General features: G+C 47.2%; 1 protein-coding gene across 5 annotated transcripts in view; it reads left to right on the forward strand.

The window, feature by feature from the left end:
- Positions 1-10,466, forward strand: part of LOC123831589 (protein DDI1 homolog 2) — a 31,640-nt gene extending 21,174 nt beyond the window's left edge. For 3 of the 5 annotated variants that reach the window (XM_045858562.1, XM_045858560.1, XM_045858561.1), the window contains 3 exons: positions 1,150-1,253; positions 2,881-3,070; positions 8,282-10,466. In XM_045858562.1, the coding sequence (XP_045714518.1) occupies positions 1,150-1,253; positions 2,881-3,070; positions 8,282-10,167 (2,180 nt within the window). In that variant the 3' untranslated portion in view covers positions 10,168-10,466. Of the gene's footprint in view, positions 1-1,149; positions 1,254-2,880; positions 3,071-5,278; positions 5,342-8,281 lie in introns of those variants that run through there. The other 2 variants (XM_045858564.1, XM_045858563.1) reach the window with 2 other exon arrangements.
- The last annotated feature ends 6,198 nt before the right edge of the window (positions 10,467-16,664 follow it).

The raw sequence follows: 16,664 nt of genomic DNA on the forward strand, positions 1-16,664 counted from the left end.
ATTTTGGAGTAAAAGAGCAAGCTGTGGTTCAAAAACACAAAACTAAACAGTGTATTGCGTAGAAATCATACAGAGCTGGTGAGAACTCTAAGAAATGCTGGGAGTGGTTAACACACAACCCAGGAAAGTTAGGAGGGTGGGAGGAAGCAAAGAATAAGTGGTGATCAGTAGGACATACGGAGCTTCTTAGTTTTCTGTTTCTTAAATGGGGGGAGAGATGTGTGGGTGTTTGTTTTATTATGCTTCATACAGTGTGTGTGTTTCATGCACTCCTGTTCATGAGATACACTTACGCATTAGGCAAGAGGAGTGATTGACGGAAGAGTCAAGACAGGAGACTCCAAACAAACAGGCCTTGATGCGTCTCTGGTTTGGCAAATAGAAACTTCATTATAACAGGCAGTAATAAGCAATTTGCTGTTTGGAGGCTAATTTAAAAGGTTTAGAGTGTACAGATTTGACCTGGTGGGGTAGCTGAGTTGATTAGAGCTTTATCACAATATGACAAAATTGCAAGTTCGATCCCTGGTCGGGCACATACAAGAATCAGCTAAGGCCCTGGCAGGTGTGGCTCAGTGGATTGAGTGCCAGCTGGCAAACCAACGGGTTGCAGGTTCGCTCCCCAGTCAGGGCACAGGCCTGGGTTGTGGGCCAGGTCCCCACTTGGGGATGTGTGAGAGGCAGCCACACATTGATGTTTCTTCCCCTCTCTTTCTCCTTCCCTGCCCCTCTCTCTAAAAATAAATAAAATCCTTTTTTTTTTTTTTAAGAATCAACTAATGAATGCATAAATAAGTGAAACAACAAATTAATCTTTCCCTCTCTCTAAAATCAATGAGTAAAGGTTAGGTAAAGCATACAGATTTTATTTCCCTTTTAGAAAACCTTTTGTAAATGTATAGAAGTGAGTGGTTTATTGGAAAAATTGGTCCTTCTTAAATCCACTTTACCAGCTGGTACCGGCATTGGCTTTTGAAACTGATTATTAGTCTTACAGGATTTTCTTTTTATACTTCACCTCTTTGTATGCTTGGCCTGGGTTTGGACTGATGGTGAGAAGCAGGCACAGAATGAATGATACATTTCCAAAGTTTGCGCTGGGCTTTTGAGGCAGAAATCATTAACTTCTTTCTTCTTCCTGTGCTTCAGCTCAGGTTCAGATTGAAGGCGATTTCCTGGCGTGTTCCTTCTCGATACTCGAGGAGCAGCCGATGGACATGCTTCTGGGGCTGGACATGCTGAAACGGCATCAGGTAACTGAGCTGCGCTGGCTCTCGGCCTCGGCCTTCTGTATGTTACGTGGGTGTTATCGCATCATTTCTCGTGGCTGTGTGTGCTGGGAAGCTAAGAAGGGTGACTCTTCAAACCTGGAAAGGTCCTTAACTGATGATGATGTCATACCAAGTTTGAAATTATATGTGAGTAGAAGTAGAATCTTTTGTGTAATCTCTCTGAATCTTAAATGGTACCGTCTGTTTTGAGATTAAAAAAAAGGCAGTGGTTCCCTTGTGTAAGTTCTAGTTTCTAATTAGAATTCAACTAATCTTTTGATGGGTCTGTAAGGAAGTATAGGCAACACACCATGATGGTTTTATATGAGTGTAGGTTTAGGACGCCCTTCGTAGCTGGCCAGCAATGCTTGGGGAGAAGAGCCTCAGGACTAAGGGAGGAGGCATGCATTAGATGTTGGGAGTAGGAATGTTGAATACAGGGAGAATGATTTATGACTATATTCATTTGCAGCGATATTGATCATTTCTACTCTGAGGCCTAATAATTTCTTGATAAACAATTCCCAGCCGAGAAGCAATTAGTGTCCACTGGGTAGGAAATTTTTTCACAAATTTCATATCTAGTGGACATTTTTATGTCATTAATATTTATTAAACTCCTATAAAATATATATTGCATTGAATCAAAGTACAGAATTTTGAGTAGAAGGAATGAGTTAATGCATGTATAAATAAAACCTACTTTATTGTTAGTGCCCTTCCTATATATCACTTTTTTGAGACTATATTAGTACAGTTTAAATATAAGCTATACTTACACAAATAACGAAAAGCAAGATGTGAAAGTCACTTACATGCTTATAAAAGGCAGGACCATTGATTATGTCTGGTGTTTTTCCAAATTTTGCACAATGAACATGTGTTACATTTAAATTTAGAAATGAACATACAACCCTGGCTGGTGGGGCTCAGTGTGTTGAGTTCCAGCTTGCAAACCGAAAGGTCGCTAGCTCGATGCCTGGTCAGGGCGCATGCCTGGGTTGTGGGCCAGATCCCCAGGGCGGGCATGTGGGAGGCAACTGATCAATGTATCTCTCGCACATCGATGTTTCTGTCTCTTTTTCTCTCTCCCTTTCCCTCTCACTAAAAATAATAAATAAAAATACTTTAGAAAATTAAAGAAATGAACGTACATTGTGTTAGACAGTTAAGTGGGAACTATCATATAGAAATTATTCTGATACAAACTTTCGATGTTAAACAAATGGTCCCTGTCTGGTATAGCTCAGCAGATTGAGCACAGTCCTGTGAACCAAAGGGTTGCCGGTTCGATTCCCAGTCAGGGCACATGCCTGGGTTGTCGGCCAGGTGCCCAGTGAGGGGTGCACGAGAGGCAACCACACGTTGATGTTTCTCTCCTCTCCTTTTCTTCCTCTCTAAAAATAAATACAAATTTTTATTTTAAAAATGTTAAACAAATGCTATATTAATGTCACCTAGGTTAAAGTATAAATTATTTTAGGTTAAGTTGTTTTGAACTGTCTCTGTCAGAGTCGCTCTTTGTGAATGAAGCTCTACATTGAGGATCATAATTGTTCTGCACGCTGTTTTATCTGCTGTCATCGGTCTTTGGTTTCTTCCTTCTCAGTGCTCCATTGACCTCAAGAAAAACGTCCTCGTGATTGGCACCACGGGCTCGCAGACCACCTTCCTCCCCGAGGGGGAGTTACCGGAGTGTGCCCGGTTGGCCTATGGGGCCGGGCGAGAGGAGATGAGGCCAGAAGAGATTGCAGACCGAGAACTAGCAGAAGCCCTTCAGAAATCCATACAGGATGCAGGTACGTGCAGTGGCTGGGCGCTTGAGTAGCTGCAAGCGTTAGAGGGGGCAGGGACTTTACTGGCTCGTAATCAGTCTCGTCGTCCCGTCAGACGTGTTCTGTCCTCTTCCCGCCCCCTTCCGTCTCTGAGCACAGCGGAGGAAGCTTGGGGTCCCAGCAGGTCGGGACGCGGCGGTCCGTGGCCGTGTGCGGGGCAGGCTGGGGAGTTGTTTCCCCAGGCGCGTTTTGGTAGGCTTCCTGAACATCTTGTCCTTTTTTCCCCCTAAAGAAAATTATAACTGTAAGCAGATACTTCCTTTTGGGTTCAACAGTGTTGCCCTGAAAATGCCCTTCCCTTTTTGTGGGTCCCCTTGTTTCGAAGAGGAGTGTTGTCCCTGTGACGAAGCAGCCCGAACATTGTTAGTGTCTGCTGAAAGTGCTGCCACCGACGACAGGGGCACCGTGATCGATACAGTGTCTGTGCTGTTGATGAGGTCGCAGTACTGTGTCATTGGGCCAACTTACAAGAGTACGTGAGCTATTGAAATGGAGCTGCCTAATACTTTTTGTCCTAAATCTGAATTGTAGCTTATTTCCATCTGAAGTCCAAGTCAAGTTTCTGGGTAAAATGCAGGGGCGTGGTTTTGCTGAAATCCCGCTTCCGTGGGACCTCCACTGTTTCCCTGTCGGTTACAGAACAATGAGCCTGGGGTGCATTTCCTAGAAATGGAAGAAGATTAACTTTTAAGTTTGGGTTATTTTAAAGTCTTGAGCTATAATTACTCATCAGTGACTAATACCGCATGTTGAATTTTCTGACACAATAAGGTGGATTGGAACTACAAGTTCAGGCAATAGCTTTCTCTTAAAGACAGAAAAAATCATAAGAGCTTTAAAAATAAGCGTCCAGATTATGCCCGTGTTTATTACCAGGGAATGTCCAGTGGGTCGGCCCTGAACCCCCTCAGGGCCGGCGTGCGCAGCGGAAGGAGGGTGCCAGGCTGCCCTTGTCCCCCATCCCCTCCTCCCCCGTCTGGTGGCTGAGTGTCACACCTGAAGTGTGACTTACGCAGTTTGTAGGAAGGGGAGAATTTTGATCATCCAGACAGAGAATGAATTCATAGTTTCAATCTTCCCTGAAAGGCAAGCTTGAATGAGTTTGACATACCTACTTAGAAGGTTTTTATATTTTCTTAGTAACTTGTCAGCTTAGTTGTAATACTGTGTATTTAGTAATAAAATAGGATATATTATCATTTTGTGAAACCTCCATCTCCCCCATCCCCCACCCCACCCCCCCTCACCCCCCAGTTTTGGTGCTTTCTTTTTAAGAAGCACTAGCTGGTGGGAGCAGTAGTGCCTTCTAAACTAATAGTGGTCACTCTCTCAGGGTAACTGCCGTCTATTTGAAAAGTATAGAAGATTAAAATAGAAACCTCAGGTGTTTTTAGGCATAGTGAAGGAGATGTACCAATTTTAAAAGATTAAAAAGAGGAAATGGCTCTTCACACGTGTGACCGTGTGTTACTGATGTCGTTTTGGCTGTGCTGACTCTTGTAGTGTTTGAATAACAAAGTAGTAATTCTGCAGCATCGGGCTCTGTTGGTTTGGGACATTGGCTTCCCAGTATCATCAAAATCAAAACTCTGGACATTGTAACTGAGAGTATTTTTGCTATAAAAAATGTTTCTTTGGTAGCTACTCTATACCAAAGTATCTTTGTCTTCTCTATCCATTGAAAAGTAATTCAGAATAGGAGCCGTATCTGGTGATTCTAAAAACGGATTAAAAGATAAAGAGGTCAAGCCAGGAAAGATAATCAGGTTCAGTTGTATTTCTTCTAAAAATAAATCTCAGCTGAGAAAGAAACGTGGAAAGTGAGGCTTACGCGTGTTCACCCCCCCCCAGTCCACACGAAGTGTCCGCGTCACGTGGTCCATCCCCCCACCTGTCTCACGTGTTTGCCCATGAGTTCTCTGTCTGTGAAATTAATTTCGTTCCCAGTTCTATTAAAAAACCTGTTAAAGTTAACACATAACTTTGTGTATTATGAGAGAGTTAAAGCAACCAGCAAACCTTTTGATGTTCAAACTACGGAAACATCCCCCAGCTTTGCCTCTGCCAGTTCCCGATGTTAAAGATGGCAAAGGAGTGGAGACTGTAACCCTGCATGCTGTGTGGTTTGCATTGTTAACCCGAGTTTGCTTGTCTGTTTCCTAATTCAAACAGAGCGTCAGAAGCCATGATGCATGTAGTGTGTGTGTGCTGCAGCTGGAGTGGGCCCCAGACCAGGTATTTATAGACTCCGCCTTCGGCCTCCATGCAGTCCTCGTCTGTGGTCTGTGTCTGCAGCACTTTCGGAGCTCGCATCCAGCATCCGCCATTCCACCTCGCTTGATCTGGTTACAACCAGCCTGTATACATGTGTGTATGTTGGCATACATCTGCAAACCCAAGCATAGTTCCCTGCTTAAACATTTATCAGTTATTGGAACGGCCCAGTAAAAACGGTCCATCTGGCCTTTGTGAATACGAGCTCGAGAATGTCAGCGTCACAGCTGGTCGCTGTTGGAGATGACTGGGCCGTTAGGGACTTCACAAGTCCCTTCCGAGAAACTGCACAGAACTGCCTAGAGTCACGGAGGAGCAGAGACTTTCACGCTGTTGAAGGAAAAATGGAAACAGGCCAGGTGACTTGTCCAGGGTCACAGAGTCAGTAGGAAAGGCAGGACTAAAGTTTTATTGTCTCAGCAACAACAGCTGAGACTGCTTCTGTCTCTCCCCGTCCTGACCGATCTCCCCACTCTGCTTCTGTTCCCTGGCAGCGCGAGTGTGGTTGCGGTCAGCCTGCGTGTGCTGGCTGACGCACCCAGGGGAAGAAAAGTGGTCTCTCCAACTGTCAGCCTAGGACTTTATAGGGGTTTGCAGGCTGGTTGTAATTAGATGCCTAGAACTTAATTTCTTCTTTCTTTTTCTTGTAAGGATGTGTTGAAAGCAGGCATCGTTTAATTATTCTTACTATCCATTGTCCTCATCGTCTTCTCCTACCCTATGGTACTGACCCAGTCCTCCCCTGCATTTAGGACTTAGGCCAGTGACACTGACCATCTCAGCTGCAGGAGGACTATGTGCTGCTTTCATAGTGAGTACAAAATCCATTCAGGCCATGTCCACCTTGGCCTCACCCAGTTGTTACAACTGTCACACAGTTGCCAGAAGGCCGTTATCATACTACAGCCCCCCTTCCCCTGCTGCTCACATGACAGCTTCACTGCAGCGTGTCTTTTCTGTTCACAGTAACTCAGTATTGAGTCTTTTTTCAGATTCAGCCTTAGAGATTGTCAAATAAAACTAATCACTGTGTTTTTAGATTGTAATGGATATAGTTTGCAGTGAGAGAATGCTGCTTTCCTGTTTACCCAGAAACTATAAGTAAAATCATTTCATAAGAAGTCAGTAACCTCCTAGCACAGCTTTATCTTCTCATGCTGTTAACTAGCATTGGATTAGAAGGATCTAGAGCCATTTGAATTGTAACTACGATGCTAGATGCTAATGGCTTCTAAAGTCAAGGTCAAGCCCCCCCCCCAGTTGGAGGCTAACATACAGCCTGAAGCACCTGAGTTACATCTGCCCTCATAGATCTGAATTGTGAAATCCTTGCTGTTACCAGCCTTTGACTTTTAAAGATCTTACAGTAATTGCATAGAGGTCAGGTTTTGTGGGTTTTTTAAAAACATATTTATTGATTTTTAGACAGAAAGAGAGGGAGAAAGAAAGAATCATCAATGCGAGAGAAAAACATCAGCCCCAGCTAGTGTGGCTCAGTGGATGAAGTGCCGGCTTGCGAACCAAAGGGTCGGTCGGTCGCTGGTTCGATTCCCAGTCAGGGCCCATGCCTGGGTTGTGGGTCAGGCCTGCAGTAGGGGGTGTGTGAGAGGCAGCCACACACTGATGTTTCTCCCCCTCTCTTTCTCCTTCCCTTCCCCCTCTCTAAAAATATATAAGTAATAAAAAAATTTTTTTACGTGAAAAGAAAGAAACATCAATTGGTTACCTCCCATACACATCCCTACTGGGAATCGATCCCCCAAACCTTCTGGCGTATGGGACAATGCTCCAACCAATTAAGCCCCACTAGCCAGAGCCATAGAGATCAGGTTTTAACTGGATCAGTGGCAAAAGGAGAGTTAGGACTGGTGTTTAATGACATGATGGTTACAGTGAGTTCATGTTTCACCCTGCTGTCTTGTGTGACTGATCAGAAAGTGGCAATGGGTGGAAATCATCATTGCCCAACAAAAAGTGACCTCCCTCCACGGCCCAAACTGGGCCCCCCTCCCCCCCGCCCATTGCCCTGCCCTTAAAGTACTTAACTGGTCCTACTTAATTGTACAATGTTAGTGTGATAAAGTAACTGATAATCTTTTTAAAGTTACATTATTTGATAAAACGATGCCTGGAACTTGGTCTGCTTGCTCTTTAGCTTTACTCTTGCTCTCCAAGTCAGTGCTCACATAGTTTCACCATTATTTTTGGAAGTTTGGGGAGAAATAAATAGCATATTTACTTCTCTGGCTTCTGCGGATCCCCAAGCATAACATTCTTCCTTCTCTTTACGGTTCCTGCTCTGTCCCAGATGCACCTGGTTCCAGATGTCTCCTTTACAACCCCAGCCTTCACGCTTGAAACACTGAAAGTGCATTGGCAGGAGAGTCATTCGAGTGCAGAAAGCTTCAGAATTCCTAATGCACCTGAGAATCACCCGAGAAGCTTACTGCAAATGCAGGTGCTAGGTTTAGTGCCAAGGCCGGTGTCCCAGAATCTGTGCACTCAGCAGACACCCCAGGCGATGGCGGGGGAAGCAGCGGAGAGAGCACACACTGGGGAGGCCGGTCCAGGGTTCCGAACTCACCGAGAGCAGAGATGCACGAATGTCCCCCAGTCCTGAGTGCTAACCCCGACGTTCCGTGGGCGTTCATTAATGATACATAAACTAGTGAATGACAACAATGCCTGTCTTGTTAAGAACATGCCTGCCTCTTACTTTGATGCTGTGATGTTAAATTGTCTACCACAGTGGGAACGATTCTTGTGTAAGTCTATGACTATAAGCAAACCCAAGTGTAAGGACCTGATTTAGTTCTATCCTGTTTAGATTTGTGTCCTCTCATAATGTAGTGGCCTTTATAACCTGCAAATCTCTCTTCCTTTCCCTTTTGTTCCGTATAGAGAAAAGCGGTGAAGAAACTACCTCACTGGGAATGCCATCGTTACCAAGTTCAGACGGGTGTGACCATCCAGCCCGCCCCTCAGGGCAGAGTCCTGAGGTCGGTCATCCTGCGGGTCTTGCTCATTCTGTCTCTGCTTCAGTCTGCCCTGTCAAGCCCAATGACCCGGACAGCATCGAACCTGACGCTGGGAAGGCCCCGAATTCTGCTGAATTCCAGAGAGCCTCTGGAAAGAAAGAGCATCTCCCCCCCCAGGACCTTGCTGGTCGTGCTCCTTCAGCAGAGAGTGCTCTGGCAGCCCAGAGTCCAGCCACGCATGTGCAGAACTCACCCGGAGAAACCCCTGTCGCAGGTCATCTGGAGAAGTCTCCTGCTGAAAGAAGCACTCGGAGTCTCCAGTCTCATCTCCACACGAGACAGGAAGTATCTGTCACAACTACTGGGGTGCAAGAGACACAGAGGTTTCGGGGTGAAGAAGGCTGGCACCCAGCATGTCAGGATCCGAGTCGAGCGGCTGGCCTGCACGAGCAACTGGGGAACGAGCAGCATGAGGTTGTGCCACGGAACGTGCCCCATGGCCAAGAACGTCTTTGTATCACAGGGGACCTTGAACTTCTCGGGGGAAGGCAACAGAATCGACCAGAAGGTGTTGATGCAGAAGCTGCAATGAAAGGGGACGGGCTGCAGCAGAACGCAGACCTCCCGTGCGTGCGGAGAGACAGCCTGCCTTCGGAACGCTGCGACTGCCCCGACTCGGACACGCTCATGGAGGTGGACACGGCTGAACAGGCCCCGGTTGCTGCGCTCGGCTCAGCAGGTGGTCAGGATGCCGATGTCAAGAACATCCGTGCATCTGAGACCACCCTGGATAACCCCTCAATGGAAGTGGAAACATCAAGATGTAGTAACACTTCCTCTGAAATGTTGAGTGATTCCATTTCCACTCAGAATTTACGGTTCCCAGGACGCAGTGTGGAAATGTCTGGAATAAAGAAGGAATGCGGGAGCTGCTCCCCCTCGGTAAGTCGGTGCGGCAGCTGTCAGCCCTGTGTGGAGGCGGCGGAGGGGCCTTGCTCGTCCATAACAGCAGCCCTGAAGGAGCTCCACGGACTTCTGGTCACCAGTAGTAAACCAGCTTCAGATAACACCTCTGAAGAAGTTAACTGTCAGTCCAAAACAGTCACTGAGGGCCAAACAGGTTTTGGGATCTTTTCCGAAAGATGGACCCAAAATGAGCAGCTCACAGCCACCCAGAGTGAGCAGTGTTCCCAGGTCTCCTTCCATCAGGCCGTATCCGCATCCGTGAAGACAGAGACATTCACAGACACTTCGACTGGCTCTGGGATGGAAGATGCAGAAAGTACTAACTTCAGGGGTCCAGGTGATGGCCTGTTAGCCGATAAGAAAGGTGTCCCCGAGGCTAGGGAACCGGTGAGTGAGAGCAGTTCCGTCACCCTAGCCTCAGATACAACCTCTAATCAGTTACACTGCACCTTAGGTGTAGAAATTTCACCCAGACTCTTAGCAGGTGAGGAGGGTGCACTCAGTCAGACTCCGGAGCAAACGAAGTCCTTGTCGTCAGACTTCATCCTGGTGAAAGATGCGGGTCCGGGCACACAGAACCCGGTGGCAGACAGGCCGGAGACCAGAGAAGAGGTCTGTCCCGAAGCCACAGGGCCACTTCGTGAATTCGAGCCACCTACCAGCTACCCATCATCAAGCCCCTCCATTCTCCCACCATTCGTTTTTCCTGCTGCCGACATTGACCGGATCCTCCGTGCCGGCTTTACTTTGCAGGAAGCTCTTGGGGCTTTGCATCGAGTCGATGGAAATGCAGACCTTGCACTTCTTATTTTGCTAGCAAAGAACATTGTAGTTCCTACGTAACCATGGAAAAGTGGGCTAGACCATACTCCATTCCCTAAAAAAAAAAAGCTATATACACACACACTCTCCCCACATATGCAGTATATGTAGAAACCTGCGAGCAGAATGTTGAGCCAGATTTTTTTTAAAGATTTTTTTCAGCCAAAGTAATTTATGATCTCTTGTCTGATGATTTTGTCTATTCTATTTGTTAAAATTTGGGCCTTTTTAAATGTACTGGCAGTATGTGCATACGAAAGCTTTTTATTCTCATTAAGATGATGTATTCTGGAATAAAACCGATGATTTTGTGTACAGCACACCCTTTAGAATGAGAGTGAGTGCTTGGAGAAGGAGGAGCCCAGAGAAACCCCACCGTCCGTGCAGCTGGGGGCAGACCGGCCTCACAGGGAGGCTGCGTCTGCGCCGGAGGCAGGTAATGGCTCATCGGTTCAATTGTCACTTTATAAACTTGACCACATGGTCCAGGTGTTCAGAATTCTCCTCAGTGCTCTGAGTACCATGAGTCATCAGGTACTCATGGTACTGATAACATCAGTTATAATAAGACATTGAAGGATAATTGAACAGTAGCTCCTAGCGTGGTACGTTACGATTCGTGTGGTCAGGGTTTGACATTTTAAAGGGATGAATCAGGAGGATTTAAAACTTGGGTTCCTTTGTACATCACAGGCGGCTGCATGGATTGCCACGCAGCGTGGATGGGGTGTTGTGGGGTAACTAACATAAGAGTGAAACATGGTGCTACCCAGATTTTGAAAAAAATCCTGCAATTCCGTCTAAAAATGTGGTGATGTTTCAAGAACTGTGAGTGAAAAATAATGACCCAGACCTTGGAATTTTCCAGCGCTGGGGGTTGCTGGCATCTCACTCATCACACCTCAGCCCTTAGTGACAAGCGGAGATCTGAGGTTCAGCTGATGGGTTGGTTGTCGGCAGTTCGTTTCCTTTCTAAGCTCAGCTTCTGCCAGGGAGGCCTCCTGAGGCTCAGTCCGAGCCGTAATCTCAGTGAAATCGTGACGTGTGAACCTTGTGGCTGGTTCATCTTGGTGCTTAGAGTGTTCTCTCTGTCCAGTGGGTATGCTCCGTGGCCGTGGAAATAGTCATCGCAGTTTCGGACTCAAGTGGCCTTGGTCGTGTATTCCATCCCTTTTCTTTCCTCAGGAGTTTTTTTTTAAGCACGATTTGTCATATTTGTGTTTACCATGTCGACTTAGAGTGGGGCATAGTGTACTGATGTCCTTACTGTGGCCTTTTTAAATATGAGGACTCGCCCTCGGAAGTCGTGGTCCTGTGGGCCCCACTGTGCAATAATCCCAGGGGACAGAGTTCCCAGCGTCTCCCGCCCCGGGGTGGGGGTTGGGGGGGCTGCCTCCTTATGTCCCTAGCAGGAAACTTTGGTTTTTATTGAAAAGAATTTTGAGCATGATAATTCTCAGTCCCAGCTTGCAGTGTATCTGAAACAGAACCTTTGAAACAGCGATTTATGAGCTTAGTGTTAAATGATTTTGTCCTAAAGTCTGACTCTCTCTGAAAGCTTAACTTCCATCAGAATTGACATCCCTAATCACAGTCAGAATGGAGGCTCGAGTCTCCGGAGTTTCTGAAATTTCAGTTTGGGGCTAGTTAAAGGCATTCCGCTTCCGCCCTAGCCCCTCTCTCTTTCGGCTCCGATACTTGTGCCTGTGTTGGGAGACTTGTGTGATGTGATGGAAAGTCCCCTGGATTCTTCATGACCCTCTGGGGTCGGGAAACAGTTGGCAGGAGTTGGACTTGGCCGTTCCCGAGACAGCGCCCAGAACAGCGAGCGGGTCAGCCGGATTGTCTTTAAAATGTTCTAGACGAGCACACGCGGCAGACCCTTTTGCCGGCCCTACGCCAAAGACGGCAGATGCACTAGGAAACCGCTCAGAGGGCTCGGTCAGCCGGCTCGGAGGGCTGTCCGTCACAGAGTAGGCGGTGCTGTCTGGTCGGAACAAAATCTAAGAGTGGCCATGCAGTGCGCCCCCGCATTCGCTTTATGGGCAGTGACTGGGGATTTATTCGAAGCTTATAAATCTTTAGGGCCGTGGGGGGGTGGGGGCTTACCAATAATGAGATGACTCCCAAAAGTCCTTCTGTGTGAAGGTGGGCCTCCTGGCTTTCTGTGAGCCGGTGGCACACACCATGGGAGCCTCGGCCACCGGCGTTTCAGCGTGTAGACGGGAATGGGTCCCAAGGGGGGAATATGGACTACCGGCCCGGAAGAGCCTTCCTTGCAGTGATGTCATGTGTGCGTATTTCTTTTCAGCGGGAAACGGATCGGGCCTATAGGTGTGCATGAGTTCTTGTTAGGAGTACTTGGAGTTTAACCTACTTGCCAGATACCGTTGTCCTTTTTCATCCTTTATTTTCCAGTATATGATTGCTTTTTATCTTTAAGATCTTATTTCCTGTCCATCGTTTGTGTGAAAGTCAAGTTGTTGACATTGTCAGGGTTTTGCGTCGTCTGTAAATGCAGCAGGTCTGGGACACAAAGGGAATGAAAGAACAGGACGCTAGGCAGCCTTCACTACCAGCTTTTAGTCCAGGTGTAGAAACCAGAGACTAACTTCTCCAAGAATAAGGTGACGTCGTGAACTCCTCTGGCTGCCAGCAGTGCTGGTAACAGCCATTCTAACCAGTAATGATTGGGCCACTTTCCTGGACAGCTCTCTGGTTAGCGGTTACCTCCAAGGGCGGTCTCAGTGTGTTCACCAAAGAAAGAAGATTTTTGTGCATGACCTCTGCATTTTCCCTTAAGTTGGTTCCTGTGTGCAAGAAAGTGCTGCTAACCAGACACTGACATCCGGGTTGTAGGTGTCGCCCGCTGGAGGCATGATCTGCACTTGCACCTGCTGCGGCCCCCAGGCGTCCGGCCGCAGCCTTCACCCCGCAGTGTGGGCCTTAGCCGTGAACACAGAGGCGACCAGTTGCTGGGCAGAGGGAACTGGGTAGATGGTGAGGGTGCGTTAAACCAATTTGCTTGCGGCCTACCCCACGTGTTTCTTCCCAAAGCACTTCTCCAGCGAGAAGGTTGCATAAAAATGGACAGATAACATGAGGCTTTGTGTCACTGATGTTATAACCATTTCAAGTGGAATCTGCCTGTTCTTTTCTTATCAACTTCTATCTCTCATAAAAGCCATAAAAATTGAGTTGGTTTAACCACCAGCTGTCATGTATATATTATAGACGTGTGACTGGTGAGTATGCTCCAGTTAGCGTTGTGTGGGTTAAAAAGCAATTTTCGTATCTGCAGGTACAGCCTTCACTTGGGGCTCTAATCTCACCGTGTACATTAAAAAACCAGCTTTGCCGATAACTGGCCGGGAGAATCACAGTGCTTTCCGATTTCCTGTTCTTGCCTGTGTGACACCCTCCCTGAGGGCAAATAGGATCATTGCGCATTACCTGCCCCAGAGTCGTTACCGCTGGTAACGCGTCATAAGAGAAACCAGTTGGCTTACGAGTCCTGCCACCGTCTAGCGCAGATACCGAAAAGCCAGGTTTCTGCTTGGACTTGGGGGACTTAGTGTACTCGGGCCGAACTAGAAAGAAACAGGTTCCCTTCTTTGAAAATGAGTATTATGTCAGGAGTTCCACAAGATAAAAAGCTTTTTCTCTGGAAGAATTTAAAATGCCAATTCCTCTTAACGAAGTAAATTCAGAGCATGTCCTTGAGAACTGGGAGTGTAGAATCACAGCTCAACTTCCGTGCCCTGGTGGTCCCTCGGTGGGTGAACTCACTGGGCATTCATTGAGTCAACTGAGTAGTTTAGGGGTGGACCTTCGATGGGCTTGGCTTTCTCTTGTGCCTTAGTCTCTCCAAATAGCAGAGGCATCACATTTTGGTGGGAACTGAAAATGGAAGTGGGGGGGGCGTGCATGGAGAGCAGCCCCCCTGAAGATCGTGGGCACGCATCGGGCGGTCCTGAGGCTCACCTTTATTGCCCATTCACAATTGTCCCACATCGAGTCACTTGGTGGAACTAGAGGGAGGGGGGTTTGCAGGGTGGGAGTACAGGTAAATGGAAGATAATCCTCAACGTGCACCAGTGACGGTCAACTTTTCCTTCCATCAGGCCCCCCTCCCATGCAGGGTGGAGGTACGGAGTGTGAGGTGGGCTGGATGAGGGGCAGCGTCTATAAGAATTCAGTACTCTAGTGAATCTTGCTACGGGACAGCTCCATCAAAAGGACTTTGTTTAAAAATATTTCTTTTTATTTTTAGAGAGGGGAACGGGGGGAGAAAGAGCAAGAGAAACATCCGTGCGTGGTTGCCTCTCACATAGCCTCCACTGGAGACCTGGCCTGCAACGCAGGCGTGTGCTCTTGATTGGGAATCAAACCGGTGACCTATGCTCAATCCGCTGGCCTACACCAGCTGGGGCAAAGGGACAATTCTTTAACCCGTCATTCAAAATGTCATGTAATGTAATCTTGAAGCATACAGGGAGAATTTCTGGCTTTAGTAACTTGGGAGGTTTACAGTGAGCTTTGTGTTTGGTGATTGGTAACCTCCACCCTCTGGGGGCTCGAAGGTGCAGGATATAGCTGAGGTTTTAGGGCACGGGCTGGTGGGATAAAATCTGTAGGGGAAATGGTTCGAGGGTGTAGGAGTTAGAGCATATTTCTTTGACCTAAAACATCAGAGCAAACTACAGAAGACCTGGAGTGGAGCTGTGGAACACAAACTCAGAAGGGTTTTTACAGAACTGTATCTCTTTAAGTAGGTACCATAAGGTTTTCATTAGCTGACGAGGACGGGGCATGCTGGGATGTTTTCCTGGGAAATGTGTGTCTGATGGGAAATGAGGCTGATTACCGGGAGCGTGTTTTGCACAGCCTTGAACGAATGCATCTGTGGCTTAAAGAAAAAGGCCTCCTAACGTCCTGCCAGGGGCAGGCAGGTCGGTTTCTTTCTCAATTCCTTTGGTCTGAGGTTACCCGATGCTGTCCAGACATCTTGTTCCTTCTCCGAAGGCTCCGCGAGGCTGAGTCTGTGCCACCCGAGACCTCTCTCCGGGTAATGACTATATTTCCACTCTGTTCTCTCCGTCATTCTCTTGAGATAGTTCTGGTGATAGAGCAACTTGACATGCTAATTGCATTTGCTTTTTTTTTTTTCACTGTGTACTGACGATGAAAGTTATTTTGCTCATTTTAATTGAAAATCCCATCTTCATGGCAAGTTGGGCCAATGGCCTTTGCACTCAAGTAAGGTTTGTTTACTCGAATTATAGCCATATTTGGCAAATCTTAACAAATAGAAACTGCTCTTTCCCCCCTTATTTGTTCTTGCAGTTGCTCATGTATGTTTTCCTGACTTTTGACGCTTGGAGACTACTGCAGCTTAGAAGAACCGGGCTGGTTGGCAAGATAGGCATGCCAATGGCTCGGCCTCTCCCATAATGCTTTGGTTTTGAGAGTTGGAAAACTCTGAGAACTTAAGGGAACCAAACTCAGGAATCCCAAAGTTAGTTGCATTGTGCCGTTGGTTTAGGGGCTGGACATAGGACCAGTCTGCAGCTGAATGAACTAGATGCATTTGGGTTTGAGTTTTTTTGTCACATAATGGAAGTGTAAGTCAGCTCTAAATAATTAAAACACTTTATTTTATTCTTTTTTTTTTTAATAGGAACTTTCTGAAGGAAAGTGATGTGTAAAACATTTGATATTTAAGACAATAAAGTTTTTATCATAAGACGCTTGTTGGACCCATTTCTTTTATGCTGAGATGGCTGATGACCTCTTACCCCTGTCTCTCTCCCCCTGCCCCTTTAAATAACTTCTGCCTAGGCTCTGCGACTTGCCAGGTGCCCGCACCCCGGGAGAAATGGGCACCTACCTGCAAGCCGTTGCAGTGACTCTGAAATGACCACTGCAGGAGGAGAGCTGCCTGCTCGTGTGTAACATGAGTTTTATGGCTCTGCGTGGGCAGTTGATCCCCAGGAATGGAAATAACACCGGTGATGGGGTACCGTGGTTCAGACTGTTCTCCGGAGCCAGGTTCCTAGGGTTTGGATTCCAGCTTTGCCACTTACTAGCTATGTGACTTGGGGTGAGTTGCCCAACCTTTCTATGCCTCAGTTTTCTCATCTGTAAAATAGGGGGTTACAGGGATTCATAAAGTCCTTAGAACGTCACTGGCACATAGCGAATGCTCATTAGATGCCAGTTAGCATTCATTGCATCGCCTAAGAGATTTGACGATGCTGAAGGGAATTTCCGGAAGCTGGGCGATGCTAGCGGTCTGCTGTGTGGGGAGGGAGGGCTTTGCCCCAAGCGGTCGGTAAAGGGGCCCTAGGCTGCCAGGGCCCTCTTCACCATGTGGCTTCCAAGATGACTCTGCAACTGACGTACCAGGAAGAGAGCATGAGCGTTATCCGTGGAAGTCTTTATACAATACCAGGCCTGGGAGTGGCGATTGTCACCTCTCTACCCACGCCGCACTGGCCGGAACTTAATCAGGTGGC

The sequence above is a fragment of the Phyllostomus hastatus genome, unplaced genomic scaffold (assembly GCF_019186645.2).
Source record: "Phyllostomus hastatus isolate PE091 unplaced genomic scaffold, TTU_PhHast_1.1 phas_scaffold_182, whole genome shotgun sequence".
NCBI lineage: Eukaryota > Metazoa > Chordata > Mammalia > Chiroptera > Phyllostomidae > Phyllostomus > Phyllostomus hastatus.